At 37.2% G+C, this 18,708-nt stretch overlaps 1 protein-coding gene across 2 annotated transcripts; it reads right to left on the bottom strand.

Annotated features, from left to right (window-relative positions):
- Positions 1–3,724: 3,724 nt before the first annotated feature.
- LOC110721082 (serine/threonine-protein kinase RIO1-like) lies at positions 3,725–15,943 on the bottom strand. Of its 2 annotated transcripts, none has more exons than XM_021900212.1 (13): positions 15,871–15,943; positions 12,376–12,614; positions 11,893–12,021; positions 10,770–10,862; positions 10,575–10,654; positions 9,744–9,857; positions 9,237–9,310; positions 5,402–5,478; positions 5,002–5,085; positions 4,831–4,923; positions 4,631–4,738; positions 4,456–4,530; positions 3,725–4,296 (listed from the first exon to the last, which is right to left on the bottom strand). In XM_021900212.1, the coding sequence occupies exons 1-13, from the start codon at positions 15,923–15,925 to the stop codon at positions 3,886–3,888; spliced, it is 1,632 nt and encodes a 543-aa protein (XP_021755904.1). In that variant the 5' UTR covers positions 15,926–15,943; the 3' UTR covers positions 3,725–3,885. The 2 variants fall into 2 exon arrangements, with proteins under 2 accessions (XP_021755904.1, XP_021755896.1); XM_021900204.1 differs by lacking the exon at positions 15,871–15,943 and adding an exon at positions 13,017–13,131 and having other exon boundaries at positions 12,376–12,714.
- Positions 15,944–18,708: the final 2,765 nt, after the last annotated feature.

Below are 18,708 nucleotides of genomic sequence, written 5' to 3'. Positions count from 1 at the left end.
AAAACCAAAAAACAAAAAAACAAAAAAAAAAACCATGATGTCTAATGTTACATGTACTCCTACTGTCTGACACAAAATAATTACAGTATCACAGAAACAGCTTCATCAGCTTCAAAGATTCAACTGGTTAGTGGCTACCAGTTGTCACTATGTAGTAGAAAGGCTATAAGGGACGCATTAAAATGGCTGCCTAACAGAGAGGATTGTTAAAATAGTGGACTTAGCTGTAGAAATAAAAGACAATCATGGACATGTAGCATCAACGTAATCTTATACGAGATCATCATTAATCTCGTCCTTCAATTTACAGAAATCACCACATTAATACGGTAATACCAGTACTATCCACACTAACTGGCAATTAATTTTTATTCTCCAATAGCTTATTCCTATTACTAATTTACTATGTTCTTTGGGAAGCCATTTGGTTCAGCAATGATTTCACCGACAATACCTTTGTCCAATATATTCCATGACACCAAAGGCATGGAGCCAGTTCTCTTCAAGTAATGAAAATTACCTCCAACCTTAACCATCATTCACCTCAAATATTGTGCTCAGAGCCAATTTTTACTAGGGCTGTTTGCTGAAACTTCTCAGAGCTATCAACTAGGGCAGAAGAACAGTACATAGCATAAACTTAAACCAATTGTACATAAATTGTTAACTAAATACTGAAAGATTTCAAGAAACATAAATCAAAAAGATATTTGAAGTTTACCTTCTAAACGAGTTCCACTCATCAGATCTAGAAGGTGATTGTCTAAAGGAAACCGCAGCTCCAATTCCAAAAACCCCATGAGTCTTGCTAAAGAAAGCTGACTCACAAGTTGGATTCTTTGATTGCTTGGACAGGTAAAACTGAGGAAACACTCCCGATGCCTCAGGCTGACAACAGAACCAGTCCAAAGCATTCGCACTTGGGGGCACAGCTACCTGTAACTTAGTTTATAAATTCAATAACCAAAGAAACCAAGAAAACAATGTAGCTTTCAAATTTTGCAACTAGAACCCAAATGCATCATTTACAGCTTAACAGCAGATTAACGCGGCACTCCATTTCAAAACTATATAATCTCTTCACACCCAAACAAAAGGCTCCCCAATAAAACTCATTAACTGTTCCAAATGTTGAATCTTTATCCAAATGAACTCTATAAACCACATTTTACATTAAATATTCTTATAATAGATATAAAACAACAAACTTGATAACATGATAGGATAACCTCCTTTAAGTTTAACTCCCTTTACTAGAACAACTCACAGATATTAGGTATGTCTTACCATCCTTCCAAGCAATCCGATTCCTTGTGCAAAAAACCAAATTAACTCCCCCCGATTCAAAATAACTTGCAACACTCAATTTAGCGCCATTTTATTACTTTCTCCGATTTTTTTTTTTTCCTATTGGTGTCATCAACAATATAATTACTCACAGTCCCAAATTTGTTGCCGCATATACCTCTTAGGCAAACCTTTTCTATCTAAGGTCATTTCATTCATTAATCATAAATTGTGGCGAAAGCATATGTGACAACTAGATTGGGACGTACAACAACGGAATGCTTTACTGATGCCATCAACATTCAACGGAGTAAATTCCATTATATTAAAAGAATAGTACAAAACACTAAAAATACCTGAAATCTAATCAAACCACTAGCCGAATTCGGAGGATTAAGCTTAAATTCCTGAAGTGCATCCTTCAATGCAACAACTCCATGCTCCAATGTCAAAGCAGGTGGAAGAATTCTAGTAAGAGACGCTTCAATTACCAAATCATCACCACAAAATTCATCTTCCGACGCATTAACTGAGTTATTTAAACTAATTGCTCGATTCATCTGAAAAATCAAAAGAAAGACAAAATTAGGGAAGAAAAAAAGAGAAAAATCAGAGTAAAAAAAGAGGAATACCTTGAGAAAGGGGTTTTGATGGAGGAGAAGAGAGCGGAAGAGGTGGAAATTGGAGGAAATTGAAGGGAGTTTAGGAGAGAAATTAGGTTTAGGGTTTGGGAAATCGAAAATTGGGGAAGATGAAGAGAGAGAATTTGGGAGAATTATAAGAGTGTTCATGGTTGTCGGAAGAGGGAAGTGAGAGTGAAGATGAAAAAGGATTTGTTGTGGATAAGACTAGTACGGAGGTAATACAGTTGCTGGTTGAACGGTATTCTCATTAAATTCCCGCCTTTTAGATTACGGGGTAGTTACTCATTTTACTCCGTAACACACAAATTAGTGTTAGGCTCGGGCAATGCCCCGAGTTACTGCATTATTTTCATGATAAAAATCTTTATTAATATTTCAAGTAATATGGTAATAGATTAGTGGTTTACACGTTGGAGTTTAAACTTGAATTCATGGGTTCAAATCTTATAATATCAAATTAAATGAGAAGAGTGTCACGTGGCACATAAACTTCATAAGGAACAGATAGTATAGATTCTTATACATGGCCAACCATCTAGGATTATTTCGTTAGTGTATACGAATACATCGTCGGTATTACAACGGTTAATTGGTTAGTTTTTTAGAGATTACTCGATTGCTAATATAGAGGAAGCTCAATTAGCGAAATGGGGGTTCCTTTGTTCCTTAAAATGTGTGGCCAACGGTACTTAGAACATGTTGAATTATAACAAATCTTTGATCTAATCGATTATAACGTGTTCTAAGCAGTTTTAATTTGCATCCATGACTGTTACTCTATCCAGTATGCATGGTTTTGAGCATGTGTAAGATGGTCAATCACACAGTCCCCCCCCCCCCAAGTGAAACTATTACAAAATATGAGGGCCCAACTTTTGAAATTTACTCAAACCAAATAAAGAGAAAACTTAATAATCAATAATCTAATCTTCAATTTTATTATAAAGTATATAATTTAATTAAAAAAAATGTTAATAACATTCGTAGGGAGTTTTTATAAACTAAAAAAATAAATTTAGGGACAATTTAACAACATTGTACTGGACCATTTTCAGTGTTAGCATTTGTAACCCCCGCCTCTACTATCTAGTAATAGTAATAATTAAAGAAAAGTGAAAAAATAGCCTCACCTTTTCACTACAAAGTTTGGATATTTACAATAATTGAACTATAACAATGATAATGTCACGATCTGAGCTTGACTTGAAGTCTCAATCTAAACCAAATCGACCAGATCTTAAATGACCCAATTTGAACTATTTGATCCGGAGTCTCAAACCAAAACTCGACCTAACCTAAAAATTCTGAAATGACACGATATGAACTTGACTCGAACTACTCACTAGAAATCTAACCTTACCCAATCATCAATTGAGCCAAAAATACCCGCCCCCAATCTAAACGACCCAACTGTCAGGTCAACCTAGAAAGGACTATCTCTTTTGCGTTTTAATTAGGCTTGTGATTACTTAAACTCTAAAGCTGCACATCTACACCTTTGGAATTCTATTTCCCCCCCAACCCCACTAATTTGATATCTAGGTTTCCTCTTAGTTTTCCTTCAAACATGTTTGATCTTTTTATTTATCTGATGCCATCAATTACGTTCAGTTGTTCACCCCTGTGCAAATTATGAAATTTTTAAAGAGCTCTACAATACGAAATGTTAGATTTTGATGTACTTCTTAATTCAAAGTTACAAGTTTACCCAAATTCAATTGAGTAACATTCAAATTTAGTAAGTTTTGCCAATCAAATACAAAATACTTAATCACGTAATAGCAGCGGAATCATACAATAAACAAACACAAATTTCAGCTCAAATATGTTAGCCAAAATTGAAAATTAATAATAATAATAATAACTGGTATATTCCATCTCAGGTTTAGTTCTTTTTTCTTCAGGACGACTAATTCTACAAAACTTGCTCTATGTTCATGTATCTAGAATATAACTACCTTGTTTTGTGAGATTTGGAAAGCTTCTTTTTTCTCTTCTTAACAGCTTTCGGGGTTTTGTTCTTCCTAGCTTCTCTCTTCTCCTCTTTAACTTTCTTCTTGTTCTCCTTCCTGGAAGCTTTTATATCTTCCGGGGACAGCTTGCTTTCCTTCCCTTCCAATTCACCAGAACTTCCAACCTCATCTTCGCTTTCATCTTCAGAATCTGATTCGCTAACACTCACATCAGAATGAGTAGCTGCTACTTGATTCTCATTCTTTTGGTCTTTCTGTGCAGTTGTACTTAGTGCCGACTTGAGTCCAGTGATGGTTTTGTAGTACATATCACCTGTATCCTTCCCACTAGTTAATCGAAATGCATCTTCCTCAGCATCTTTGACTTGTTCTAATGTTTTTGGGATGAATGACTGCAAATAAAACAGACATAATATGATGAGAATAACAGAGAGAAAGTGATCTTCCATTTCAAACACCAAGGAAATGCATGCAAAAAGCATGTGCCTGCATTATGGGATAGATTGTGGGTAAACAAACGTCATATGATGATCATTAACAAATAAGGTTACCTGAACAAATACAGAGTCTGCAATTTGTTCCTCAGCAGACATCACATCCCCTCTAGCTAAAATCTTTTGTTGTGCCTGAGAAATATTGCGACATTTATTTAGTAAACCAACAAAAGTTAAAATGCATTAGGATAGATATTAAAACAATGACAGTGGCAACAGACGCTTTGTATACCTCTTCCAAATAAGTATCAACTGCTTCATCGGCAATGGTTGGATCCACAATGAAATCAAAAAGTTCTCGGATATTCATCACAGCCACACCACTTTTCCTAAAGAAATCCTGCATTTCAACAAAAAGTTTTACTTGAGAGTGAAAAAAAGGGGGTAAAAACTACAAGTTTTACAAAAAGAAATCACAGCTATATTACTTACAGAAACATGAAGACAATCTTCACGTAAGAAATCAAGTGCATGAGGATGATCAAGGTCAACAGATTGCGAGACATCAATAATATACAAGTGACCCTGCAATCCATGTACATTTGATATAATTTTGTTTCACAGAGGTGTAGACATTCAAAGTTAAGCATGATTTAAGCGTACCTCATAATACAGTATATTATACTCGCTGAGATCCCCATGTACCAGTTTACACTTCTGATACAGTGTCCGCATTGCTGTAATAATCTTGAAACAGAACAGGCACATTAAAAGTAAAGTGTCATACATTCAATGTCAATATAAAAGATAATAAATTATTGATTAATATAACAGAACCCATAAATGAAGTGGTCAATGCTGTACTAGAAAAAATAATTGAGCAAGAACATTTGTAGTTTTTAATAATCATAGCTATATACCATTTATGACCAGTAACAGAAAGCAAAAATGATACAGTACACTACTACAGGATTAGAAAGATCATTATCAGCTTTTGGTTCATTTTGTGGAGGGAGGGAGGGAGGGAGGGAAAGGGGGTAGATAAGAGAGAGTCAAGCTTTACCTCCACATAACTTTCTCGCAACTTGTCAAGAGATAAAGATGCGTCTTTGAGTCGAGGTGCTGCCCAACCTGCCTTGCCTGAAAAGCAAATGGTTCAAAGGCATTGTAAGAATTATGGATCAGAATATATGTACAACTTTTGGAGTGCAAATACAAAGATATCCTTCACTTCCCATATACAAAAATGTATAATCCTGCATTAATTTTGGCTGCATATCTATACTCGTATTAAAGAGTGTTCCTAATAAAGCATTTATGCCATGTATAACCCCTCTCATTCATCAAATTCATCCCTTGTCATACACTTGGCAAAAAACATACACTGTAAAATTTAGGGGTGAAAGAAATTCGGTATAAAACCAAACCGAACTGAAAACCGAATCGAATAAGGAAATTTGGTTTGGTTTTTTGGGAGGGTGGTTTGGTTTCGATGTCAAAAAAAATTAAAATTCGGTTTTCAGTTCGGGAAAATGAAAAACCGAATTAGAGGCCCAACCCTAAATAACCCCTGGCCCAACACTAAAGTACCCTAGGTATATAATGCAAAAAAGAAAACCGTAATTCCTCTCAGCCTTTCTCACTCTCAACCATCACTCTCTGTCTCCACTCCTCGTACTCTCATGTCTCCTCTCCGACCACCGTCTAGTACACCAGTCGACCACTGTCCACCGACAACTTTCTCTCTCTCCTGTATTCACCTACTCTTGTTAAAGGTATGCAATTTGCGATTTTAATTTGCTTATTATTTTCACTTGTGATTTGCGATTTTAGTTTGCTTTGCTTAAATCGTTGCTACTTGTGAATTGCTTATTATTTTCACTTGTGAATTGAAATTAGTTTGTGCTACTTACTGTCTTTTTAATTTACACTTGGAATTAGTCTGCTCAACTGCTCAATCGCTTAATTTCTCTACTACTGCATGTTCAATTGCTCTGCTTAACTGATCTGCTACTTGCATGTTCAATTGCTCTGCTAGTCTTCTTATACTTGGAATTAGTTTGTGCTACTGCTTTGCTATTGGTCAGCTAGTCTTTTTAAATGGCTAATGCTTAATTACTGTACTACTGCTAGTCTGCTTTGCTATTGTTGTGCTACTTGTTGTGTTAGTCTGCTTTTCTGCTAGTCTTCTTATGCTACTGTTTTTTATGTCCTAGGCCAATGGCAACCAATCTGGGTGTCAATGACTCACCAGGTCTCTAGTAAGAAAAGAGAAGAAGGTGCAAAAAGGAAGAGGATGAAAGAGCGGTCTGAAGTTTGGGAGCATTTTGTTAAAGAAGATTTACCTTCTGGAAGGCAGGCAACTTGCAAGTATTGTGGGATGAGCTACAAGTGTGGGGCAAAGAAAAACGGCACTAGTGTGTTATGGGCTCATATTAACCGATGTCGTAAGTATCCCTTTAACACCCCTAAAGATTCAAAACAAAGTTTGTTTTCATTCAAACGTGCTAAAGTACCAAGTGCTGCTGGTGGTACTAGTGGGTTGACATACCACAAATTTGATGCTGGTAGTATTAGAAAAGCTTTGTCGTATATGGTAATTGTTGATGAACTTCCATTTAAGTTTGTTGAAGGTATAGGTTTTAGACACTTTTGTGGTATAATGGAACCTAGATTTAATGTTCCTTCTAGAATTAAAGTAGCCAAAGATTGTTTTGAAACTTATTTAACTGAGAAATGAAAGCTGAAAAATGTGTTAAAGAAATGTAATTCAAGAGTTTCTTTAACCACTGATACATGGACTTCTGTACAACAAATCCATTACATGTGCTTGACTGTCCACTTGATAATTACTGGAAATTACACAAAAGAAATCTGAATTTTGTCCTATTTCTAGTCATAAGGGTGATGATATTGGCAAAGAAATTAAAAAATGTTTGCTTGATTGGGGGCTTGAAAAATTCATGTGTATAACGGTTGATAATGCTAGCTCAAATGATACTGCAATTGGGTATATGAGAAGGAAAATGAATGGATGGAAAATTGGGGTTCTTAAGGGTCGTTTCATTCACATGCGTTGTGTTGCACACATTGTTCAACGTGTAAGGCATGTTGTCAGGTTTATCAAACAAACAATCTCCTGCTACGTTGCAAAGGTTTAAAAAATGTGTCGTAAATGAAGAAATCAACACAAAAAGGGAATGTGCCTTGATGTGCCCACTAGGTGGAACTTCACCTATTTGATGTTGAATGCTGCTATCGAACTTGAGGATGCTTTTGAGAGGTATTCTGAGCAAGACCCTCACTATGTAATTGAGTTGACTGAGAGGGATGGTAATGGTAGCCCTGATGTTGATAATTGGAATAATGTGAGAAGATTTTCTGAATTTCTGCAAGCCTTTTATGATTTGACCATGCATGTCACTGGCTCTTTATATGTCACTTCAAATTTGTTTAAATTTGGTGTCAATTGATGATCCGGATATGTGTCTTATGGCTTGTAGAATGAAAGATAAATATGAAAAGTATTGGGGTGATCCAGAAAAAATAAACCTCTTGATTTTTATTGTCGTTGTCCTTGATCCTCGTTATAAGCTTGATTATGTTGAGTGGATGATAACTGAAATCTATGATTCTATTGTTGCATCAAAGTTGACAATCTATGATTCTATTGTTTCACATTTGGAGGAGGATACGGCAAAAATAGAAAAATAGAGTTAGACAAAGCTTCTTTCACATTAGTAACCAACTTTGATGCAACAATAGAATCATAAATTTCACTTATCATCCACTCAACACAATCAAGCTTATAACGAGGATAAAGGACAACGGCAATAAAAATCAAGAGGTTTATTAAATGACAGCAAGTAGCACAAACTAATTGCAATTCACAAATGAAAATAATAAGCAATTCACAAGTAGCAACGATTTAAGCAGAGCAAACTAAAATCGCAAATCACAAGTGAAAATAATAAGCAAATTAAAATCACAAATTGCATACCTTAACAAGAGTAGGAGAAGACAGGAGAGAGAGAAAGTTGTCGGTGGACGGTGGTCGACTGGTGTACTGGACGGTGGTCGGAGAGGAGACATGAGAGTAAGAGGAGTGGAGAGAGAGACTGAGAGAGTGATGGTTGAGAATGAGAAAGGCGGAGAGGAATCAGGGTTTTCTTTTTTTGCATTATATACCTAGGGTACTTTAGTGTTGGGCCTCTAATTCGGTTTGGTTCGGTTTTTAATTTTCCCGTTAATTTTTTTTTGACACCGAAACCGAACCACCCTCCCAAAAAACGAACCAAATTTCCTTGTTCGGTTCAGTTTTCGATTCAGTTTGGTTTTACACCGAATTTCTTTCACCCCTAGCTAAGGCACACAAGGATAATTTTTTTAGAATTTTTATACTGTTTATATGTGCAAATTTTAACAATTCCTAGGAGGTTCCAGTCACAGGATGTTTCAAAATTGCAACAAATACACAGAATAATACGTAATCCCTCCGTCCCCAAAAGTTCGACCCTTTTGGCCTAATTTTAGTCCCAAAATGATCGACCTATTAGCATTAAAATACCCACCAATTTACAACAATATTTGTGTAAAATTAGCTTCCCATATAAATTTTGTTTTTTATGTACTTTAATACTTTCTCTCTCTACTTTTTTACACACCCCATGTAAATTTATCTTTCCAATATATTTTTACTTCTTTTTATTTAATTTTCTTAATACCCACGAAATCAACCCAAAAGGGTCGTTCTTTCGGGGACGGAGGAAGTACAATTTTTGGCCTCATAAAAGTCATACTTGGAAGCAAAGACAATCAGTCCCAAGGGAGAGCAAACTCACAATTTCTGGAATTAAATGTAATTATGTATAAATAAAAAGGGAAATTTAATGAAATACCTATAAATTCCATGACTAAAACATGGAGTCTCAAAAGAATAGGTGTAGGGCAGCGTAATCCTGCTGCTTTCAGCCTGTATTGAGTTAACAATTTTGAGTTAACAAATTTTAAAAATTAGCACGAATCAGACACAATAACCTTTCAATTATTTCATGAATTTTCCCATGTGTTAACAATTATGAGTTGCAACAATCTATAATTCTATACAATATTGACCAAGCCTGTTGTAGCAGTCAGCAAAATAGCAAATTGGCAATTTTTTAACTCTTAAAATTTTGGTGGGGATAACATAGAAACAAATTGGATGGAATGCTTTGACTAGCATACGGAACCTACAGATTCACATAGCCACAGATATACACAGATTTTTTACCATCCAGAAGAACTATGAATTTGTAATCAAGCCATACAGCATCAATCAAAATGTTTTGGCCAGAATTGTATCATACTAAGCACTCGAACATAATGAAGACTATCTCCAGTCGAGAATATGATTAACAAAGTACCTTATAAGATTCCTCATTTCTTTCTCTGCCCATGTCTTGACCATTTTCCGAGGATTGTGCTTGCAATACCCATATCTGAAACGATAGTCACCTTGTACATATCTATCTCTATCCCTGATTTAGAAAAGGGGGAAAATGCAATGAGCTGAAATCAGCAAACAAATAGAAGAATGGTATCTTTGTATTCTTTCAAGATTGTAAATTTGTGACCTCTTTGTTTTATTCCTCTTTGTGATAGTTATTGATACTTTCTTAAAAAATCAATAGTTATATAATTTGCTTCAGTTATTAAAACAATACAAATATATTAAGAATTCAACTATTCAAGGTTTGGTAACTCAAAAATAAAAATGATAGGTTTATGAAGCAGAGGTTGATGAAAAGCAAGGCCTTAAATATATATACACCCTCCATATTCTTTATGTATTTATGTGTTTTGCTTTTTACTAAATAATTTTACTTTATTTCTTGTCCATCTTATCCCTCTAACCCCACAACTTATCCATCATTCTACATTCACTTACATTATCCACTTTTTCTTATACTTGCTGACTTTTTCTTAATAAAAAGTAGAGTATGAAAAGCAAAAAAAGCTCCATACTCAATCAAAATTTATTTGTTTGAATATGCCCAAGTAGTTGGTTCAGCATGAATTGTCCCTAATGCATATTATGCAATTAAGTCATCACCATCTACATACAGACTACACCTAAGAGCCCAAGAATCTTTCTAGAATCTAGAAACCCCAAATAAATAGTAACTGACATTTCTCAGCATTCACATGTCAGATCATTCACAAATGAAAAAAAGTCGAAATATCATTTTACTTACTTAAACACCAAAACTGAAGTTTTATAAACTTTAACAGCTAATTCATCACCATCAGATTTTGTTGCATGGTAAACATTAGCCTGCAAAAATAAAAAGCATAATCATATAATTAACTGTTACATTACACATACAAAAAAAGGTTAAATCTAGATATAAATGATATCCTACATTTAAGAGTATGAAAAAATATTTTACCTCCTTCCCAGTTGATATACATCCATTTATATCATTAAAAACCCCACGATTCAACATCTTGAAGAGAACCATCCGAGTCCTAGGGTCAATAGCCTGGTATACAATAATATTGTTGTAGAATGTAGATATTAAGAATACAGAATAACAAGATCAGCAAAGCACAAGAATCAGAAAATGCACTCATAAAACAGTTTGGAGCAGGGGTGACTGTTTGTAGACTTGCATTATTTTCTATATTTATGAAGAGCAGCAGTTCTTTTTTGTGGATTGCGGTTACATAAAACAGGGCAACAGCGTTTTTGCAAGTATAATCCAACAATATAATATTAGGGGCTTATCATTCTAAAAACAAAAAAAAAAAAACAAAGTAACATGATGGCTGATTTTCTGTGTGATGAGAAGAAAACGAACCTTCAACTAGTGTAACAGCTATATTTGATTCAACAGGACCATCCTCAGAAATTCTTGTAATGTAAACACATATATAAAATGTAAGTGAACTACTGAAAGCAGGGTGGCCAGGGTCCGTTCTGCCAGTTCAGCTGGAAAGATAGAACCTAAAGCTCTAAGAATTAGTATTGTCTACAATATAAAATGTGTTTCATAACAAAATCCCTAGTACCTGACTACCAGCACTATCTAAGTGTCTAGCATAACATCGTAACATATAAACCAGTTTTTATTTCCTGTCATACCGAGGCTGTACTCCTGGGAAAACATACACACCATGAAAAAATAGCCAATAAATTGCGAATGGAGGCTTGATCCTATGAGTCAATATATTAATTGTTTTATCATTCCATGTATTCACCATAAATGTCAGCAAACCAGACAATAAAACTAATTCAAATTTATTGCAGGCTATAACATATCAATGAAGCATATAGGTTGTTTTTCAAGGCTCTAAATCAGAGGTAGTAAATCTATCAGTTGACCCATGTGATACCTAAACACCAAATAACATGTTAAACAGAAGTTACATCACTGGTACCACCAAAAAAAAACAGCACCTGATATGAAGGAAAGGGACTATATTTAAATGTTAAAAAAAAATTCCAAAAAGAGGTAAACTTGGACAAATCACTTCAAGAAATAAAAAAAAGTAGTACCATAATATACCCACCTGTTCAACAGTTGCACGGTCAGCTTTCTCCGTGTTCTTTGTTTTACCAATAGCCATCCCCCGTACACTCTCACGAATTGCAGTAGTGACTGAGTTGGACATGCCAACATTTGTCCTGCCCTCCCATTCCTGTGAAAGCAAGGAAACATAAATCAAAATACTCAAATAATAAATCCCCCTTCCATTCTCCATCAACCCCAAATTAATACTCAAACAAAAGAGTTGAGTTGTAGGATAACAATAACCCAAATTAATAGGAAGTTTAGTGCCATTTCCAAAATAGATTATGATGTATAGACAACATTTGAATAAATTCTTCTTATCAAATCCTCAAATAAGCATTTGAGAAAGAACCCATTTGGCAGGTTATTCAATAAATCATAATCATATCATCAAGAAAGAACTCGCATGTATACCAACAATTTCAAAAATAAATAACAGAAGATGAAGCTATGGATACAACGGATACATGGATATATATACCTCTAGAGGAGAAGGACGGATGTGATGAGTAAACTTCTGGGTACGATTCGAGAGAGGCTGAAGTGTTGAAGAACTTGACCTAGACAATGCCCCTCCATGAGCATTAGGCCGTCGAGCATTAAGGGTAATTGAACCGCCTTCATAACCGCCCTCATCAATGTCCTTTAAATCCAACCAATCCAAAGCCTCCCCAATATCAGAATCTGAAGACCAACCCTCCTCTTCCTCCTCTTCTTCCTCTTGTACTTCTACCTCTGCTTCCATGCTCGGTTCATCATTGAGCTTCGCCACCATTCTTTCTTCATCCTTAAACTCTACGACATCGTTTAACATGTTTCACTGTTTCATAAATAGATTTCGTCACTCACTAGCCTCCAATCGTATAAATTCGGCGATTTGACAGAATGTTTTTACTTTCAAATAGTTAAACAGAATTCCAAAATCAAAAAAGCTGATAAATTCATCCCCTATAATTTACATAAATCCATATGATGACACCCAGGCTCTGATTTCATAGTTAAATCCTAACATTAAAGTGTTGTGCAATACAATTTGATTCATAATTATAGGTATATTTGATTCAATTATCGATCTCATAATTTCAGAGATATTTGATATGATGATAACAAATACAAACTTACCTCAGAAGTTACTTCAATGGGGGATACAAGAACTAGATTCAACGGAGAACGCCGACTGCGCTTCAATGGAGAACGTTGAGTGCGCTTCAATGGATATCTCACTAACATGACAGAGAGCAATTCTATGTATCTCTTAATCCCTTATGACCCGTCAGGGCTAGGAATGGCATTGGATCCGGACCCGACCCGGATCCATGGATCTAGGTTTTTAAATTTAAGACCCGTCGGATCCGGTTCCTGCAGAGAAAAAACGGATCTGCATCCGGGTCTGGCCCTTAGACCCGAACCCAGATCTGTTAACTCAATTTTTTTAATTTTCCTATTAAAAAAAATAAATTTTTTTGTTTCTTTATGAAAAATGTTAGATGATGTTAGACTGTTAGTAGTGATAAAAATTAGCCCTTTCAAAAGATGAATTTTGAATGCTCATATCGAATACATCATCGTTGTTTTTTCATTTGCTCTTTTGTAACATCGTACTTTTTTTCGTTGTTTAAAATTTTTATTTTAAAATATAAGTGTATAAATTGATTATTTACTTTAGGTTGATTAGTTGTATAACTTTAATTTAGGTTGCACGTAATAACCTGACGAAAGTTTGAAATGCATTTTTTGACCTAAACATTACATTTATTGCAAAAAATTAAACAAGATATATTGGACCTATTTTGGACCCGAATTCGTTGGATCCGTCGAATATGGATTCGAATCTCATTTTCCAGACCCGACGGATTCGGGTCGGATCTGGATCCTTGTTACAAAAACGGATCTAGATCTGAGTCCATCCGGATTCGGTCCAGATCCGACCCGTTGCCATCCCTAGTCAGGGTCGTCACGGTTATTAAATGCATTAATATTTTGATATAATTAGTTTAAATTTTTTTTTTTTTTAAAAAAAAAAAACCAAAAATTCCCCATGTTCACCAACCAGTAATAATGTGAGGGTCTAGTTCACAATTATATATATATATATATATATATATATATATATATATATATATATATATATATATATATTTTGATAAACGGCCTCAAAGGCCTCTAGCTTTCATTCATATGGGATTCATTGTGAATAATAGACATGATACAACTCGGAAAATCCGACAACCATATCTTACTACTAGTACCCCAAGGCAAGCAATGAGCTAACTCGCGGGCTACCTTATTACACTCCCTACGAACAAAATTCCAAGACACATACTCAAGAAAGCTAGATACATGATAAATATCATCCAATATCTAATGAAGGCTACTGACACCCTTCTCTTGTGATTTAATGGCAGTCATTAATCCTCGACTATCGCTCTCCACCTCAAGCTTTGTGTAGCCACTCTCGACAGCTACCTACAGCCCTAAGAGAACTGCTTTCGCTTCAGCTATTATGGGCTCCCACCTGTCCTCAACTGTCCACGCAGCTGCTAACTTTAGCTCTCCCTTCTCATCCTGCAAGACTGCTCCAACAGACGCACCAAGACCTACAACAGAACCCCCATCAACATTTAATTTATGCAGCCCCTGCCTCGGAGGTTTCCACTTTGCACCAGCAGGCCCCCCACTAGTCCTCTCCCCAATCGTCTCCCCTTCCACCTCGCGTACCAGCTTCACAACATACTCCATTGACATGGCAGGATTGCAGACTTCACCCTCAAAGATCCATTTATTCCTTGCTGACCAAACCACCCAGCAGACCGTAAAGAATAGCCCAATCTCCTCCCTCTGCAAACGAGCTAAGCAAGCTTGTACCCAATCTGCAAATTCGTGAAAAAACCATCCTCTTCCAGCTTTAAATAACAGCAATCCCAAATCAATCGAGCTATAACACAATCTCTGATACAATGAAGCTCGGACTCCTCTTCCGCCCCACAAACGCTACACAATGCCCCTCTATTTGGGATGCGCTTGCTTTAGCCGAGTAACATAGGCAAAGCACCCCTGCAAGCTCTCCACATGAAGACTTTAATTCTCGGCAAGGTCTTCACATTCCAGATTTTGTTCCACAAGGTCGAGGAGCTCGAACCCGAGGCATCATTGACACCATCGCACTCGCAAAAAATGGCTCTATAAGCTGACCGAACCGAGAAATCACCCTTTTTCCAAGTCCCAGCAAATCTCATCATCAGGGAGCCTAAAACTCAGGGGAATTGCGAGAATTCTTTCACTTTCGAACGGTAAAAAAATCTCCTTCACAAGAGAGACGTTCCAGGTGGCTATAGGGAGGTGGATTAAATCCCACACCCTCATACTCTTCCTTGTCTCTTCACAAGGTGATATTACCTGCCTAGACTGTGTATTTGGCACCCAAGGACTACCCCACACCGGAACATTCAATCCATCCCTAATCCTCCACATTATACCCCGCTGAATCACCCACCGCACCCCCCATATACCCCGCCAGGTATAGCTTGGGTTTACCCCGAGCTCGGAGCATAAGAAATCACCCTGCTAAAAATACCGAGCCTTCAACATTCTTGCAATAAGACTATTCGGGAACTTAATCAATCTCCACGCTTGCTTCGCCAAAAGAGTTGCACTAAAAAGTTTAAAATCTTGAAACCCCAAGCCTCCCACTACCTTTGGCTCACACAATTTCCGCCATGATATAGCCAATGAATCTTGCGCTCTCCTTTCTTTTGTCCCCACCAAAAATTAGAAACCAATGACCGCAACTCATCACAAAATGAAGAGGCAAATTTGAACACAATCATCGTGTAGGTTGGGATAGATTTGACAACAGCCTTAATCAGGACCTCCCGACCCGCCTTAGATAACATTCCCCCCTTCCATCCTTGTAGCCTCTTCCACAACTTCTCACGAACACCTCTAGACCAACCCTCCTCTTCCTCCTCTTCTTCCCCTTGTACTTCTACCTCTGCTTCCATGCTCGGTTCATCATTGAGCTTCGCCACCATTCTTTATTCATTCTTAAACTCTACGACATCGTTTAACATGTTTCACTATTTCAAATATAGATTTTGTCACTCACTAGCCTCCAATCGTATAAATTCGGCGATTTGACAGAATGTTTTTACTTTGAAATAGTTAAACAGAATTCCAAAATCAAAAAAGCTGATAAATTCATCCCCTATAATTCACATAAATCACATATGATGACACTCACTAGCTTAAAGATGGGCATAGTGCCGTGCCGTGCCGTCGCGGGTCGTGCTTGGCCGTGCAGGGGTGGGGTTGTGCTGTGTCGTGCCGTGCCGGCTTGGTGGCGGGTCGTGCCAAGTTTTGGCACACCCTAGCCCACAGCACGGCACGACCCACGTGCTTGGCGGGCCGTGCCGTGCCGCGGGCCACCACGATTTTTTTATTTTTAAAAATATATATATTATACAAAATTGATATATATATGTCATATAAATAAAGTGTCGGCGTGCCAACGATCGTGCCCGTGCCGTGCCAATTTTCAATATTTGTGTTCACGGCACGGCCCACAAGTGGGTCGGCGTGCCGTGCCGTGCCGAAATAGTGCCGGGCTCGTGCCGCCCGCGTGCCGGCACGGCCCATGCCCACCTTTCAAGTATATTGACAGTTAAATCATAGATAGTGTGAAACTATAACCTAGATAGAGAAATTGATGTTCGATTCTTCAGGAAAAACTTACCTCAAAACTTGTTTCAATGGAGAGAGAGAAAGCTCAGTAGCCGCTTTAATGGAGGATTCTGAGTACAGTTCAATGGAGGATGAGTAAGCGTTCGTTTGAAGAAAGAAACGACTGGTTTAGTTTTGTGTTTTAGGGTGGTCAGGGGTAAGTAGGTAAAATTTTAATTATCAAAACAAGGATAAGGGTGAAAATCTATCCCAAAAACTCTTAAAATTGCCAAATTGGGAGGGAAGCTCTAACCACTTGAGCTATCCCTCACTCTCATTTTTTAATTTTATGATGGTGTGCGAAGGGGCATAACTGCATAACATCCCAAAACAAAACAAACGAGTACCAAAAAAAAAAAGACCCTAGCCTAAGTCGGCAAGTCACACGACTAAGGTCCTCTAATAAACAGTGAAAAGAGCTCCAGTGTTGGTATAAATTTGAATTGTACTTTTATTTAGGAGTAGGGTAGCTGACGCGCGTGACGTAGCTTGTCATTGTTAGAGAGCTATTTTATTTTAGTTGTTGACAACATAATAAGAGCAAATATGTAAACAAATATATTTAAGGGTATAAATGTTCGTACACTTTATTAAGAGTTATATAAAACATAACATTAATAAGGGAAAATAAATAATAAACATTTTAGATTTAGAAGGTATTGTTGGAAATAAAGAAAGGAAATTCAAAGGGTCGGATATGGGCGCCCGACCAAGCGAGACCCGCCCGATCGGGCGCGAGAAGAGTCGTAAAATTCTAGACTTCCGTCGCCCGATTGGGCGCATGACCGGGTGAGCCCCGCCCGATTGGGCGCCCGACCGGGCAAGCCCCGCCCGACTGGGCGCGAGAAGACATCTGGAAAAAGGGAGTGTCCGCCCGATCGGGCGAACTCCGCCCGATCGGGCGCGTGTTTGTCTGTTGGACTCCAACGGTTCCCTTGGATTCCTTTTCTTGTTTGATTTCTTGTAACCCCCCATTTAAGAGGTTGATTATGGTGTTTTAATCACCATAATATTTTTTATTTCTTTTCTTTGTTCACAGAAGATTCCTCCATGATCTTTCATCTTCTTTTATCATTCATCTCTATAAATTGGAGGATGTTTTTCTGATTTTTAGATACACAAGAAATACATATCAAACACAAGCTTGCTTAAACACATACTCTATATTGGGCATAAGTTACTTTGCTCCAACCTTACACCCAAAAGTGCCTTTTGTGTGGAAGTGGTGTGTTAACCTTAGGGAACGTGCCGGCGAATACAATAGTGCACCCCGGTTTCGCCGGAATTTCGTTTTCAAGTCAGTGATTTGCATCACTGACACACCGTACTCTTTCATTTTCTCAAGATCATCTTTTTGATCTTCTTATTTTAGAAATATAGCCTTGAAAATACTTCTTATATTACAACAGGTATAATTGTCAAAATATTATTCATAGGAAATATTAATAATAACGTCTCTAATACGCTCTCTTCCTCTGCTTTTGATTGGATTAATTCTCTGCTTTCCCTGTTCAAAGAGAAGAGCTGGTGGGATTTATTTTGGTGCATTCTGTGGGGTATTAGGTTGAAAAGAAATGCCTATGTTTTTGAGCAAAAATCAATTCCCATTAAGTCTATTTTCCTAAAAGTTGTAAGTCTTGTTGGTGAGACGGTAAGTTTTCCATGGCTTCTACTGAGGTTGATGCCCCCTCTATTGGCTCCTCGAGTGTCTGCATTCAGTCATGGTCTCCCCCGAGTTTAGGTGTGTACAAAATTAACTCTGATGCAGCGTGTTTTACGAACAATCTGGTGGGCTCTGGGGCGGTTATAAGGGATTGGCAGGGTGCTGTAAAGGTTGTTGTGTGCTGCACTAAGGTGGGCTCTTTTGAGATTGAAGTTGCGGAGGCGATGGCTGCGAGACATGCCTTATCCATTGCGCTTGAAGCTGGGCTCCTGCATTCTCCTGCATTTTATTCTGGAGGTCGATTGCCAAAGCCTCTTCCACAAGCTTGTTAAAGTTTTCTTCTGATGTTAGAGTGATAATTGAAGACATTCGTAAGATGGCTAGTTGCTGCTCCTCTTTATCCTTTACTCATGTTGGTAGGAATGGAAATAG

The sequence above is a fragment of the Chenopodium quinoa genome, unplaced genomic scaffold, assembly GCF_001683475.1.
Source record: "Chenopodium quinoa cultivar QQ74 unplaced genomic scaffold, ASM168347v1, whole genome shotgun sequence".
Classification (NCBI taxonomy): domain Eukaryota; kingdom Viridiplantae; phylum Streptophyta; class Magnoliopsida; order Caryophyllales; family Amaranthaceae; genus Chenopodium; species Chenopodium quinoa.
Note: the sequence above shows the minus strand (reverse complement) of the source record. Positions and strands in the feature narration are given on the sequence as shown.

Bases quoted from the DNA above. Each gene is read 5' to 3' on its own strand.
- LOC110721082 (XM_021900204.1), bottom strand. From the start codon at position 12,708: ATGTTAAACGATGTCGTAGAGTTTAAGGATGAAGAAAGAATGGTGGCG. The intron at 9,858-10,574 runs GTAAGTAAAATG...TTTCTAAATCAG, and splicing joins ACTTCAGTTTTGGTGTTTAA to GGATAGAGATAGATATGTAC. The intron at 9,311-9,743 runs GTACTTTGTTAA...AACTCAATACAG, and splicing joins GAAATGAGGAATCTTATAAG to GCTGAAAGCAGCAGGATTAC.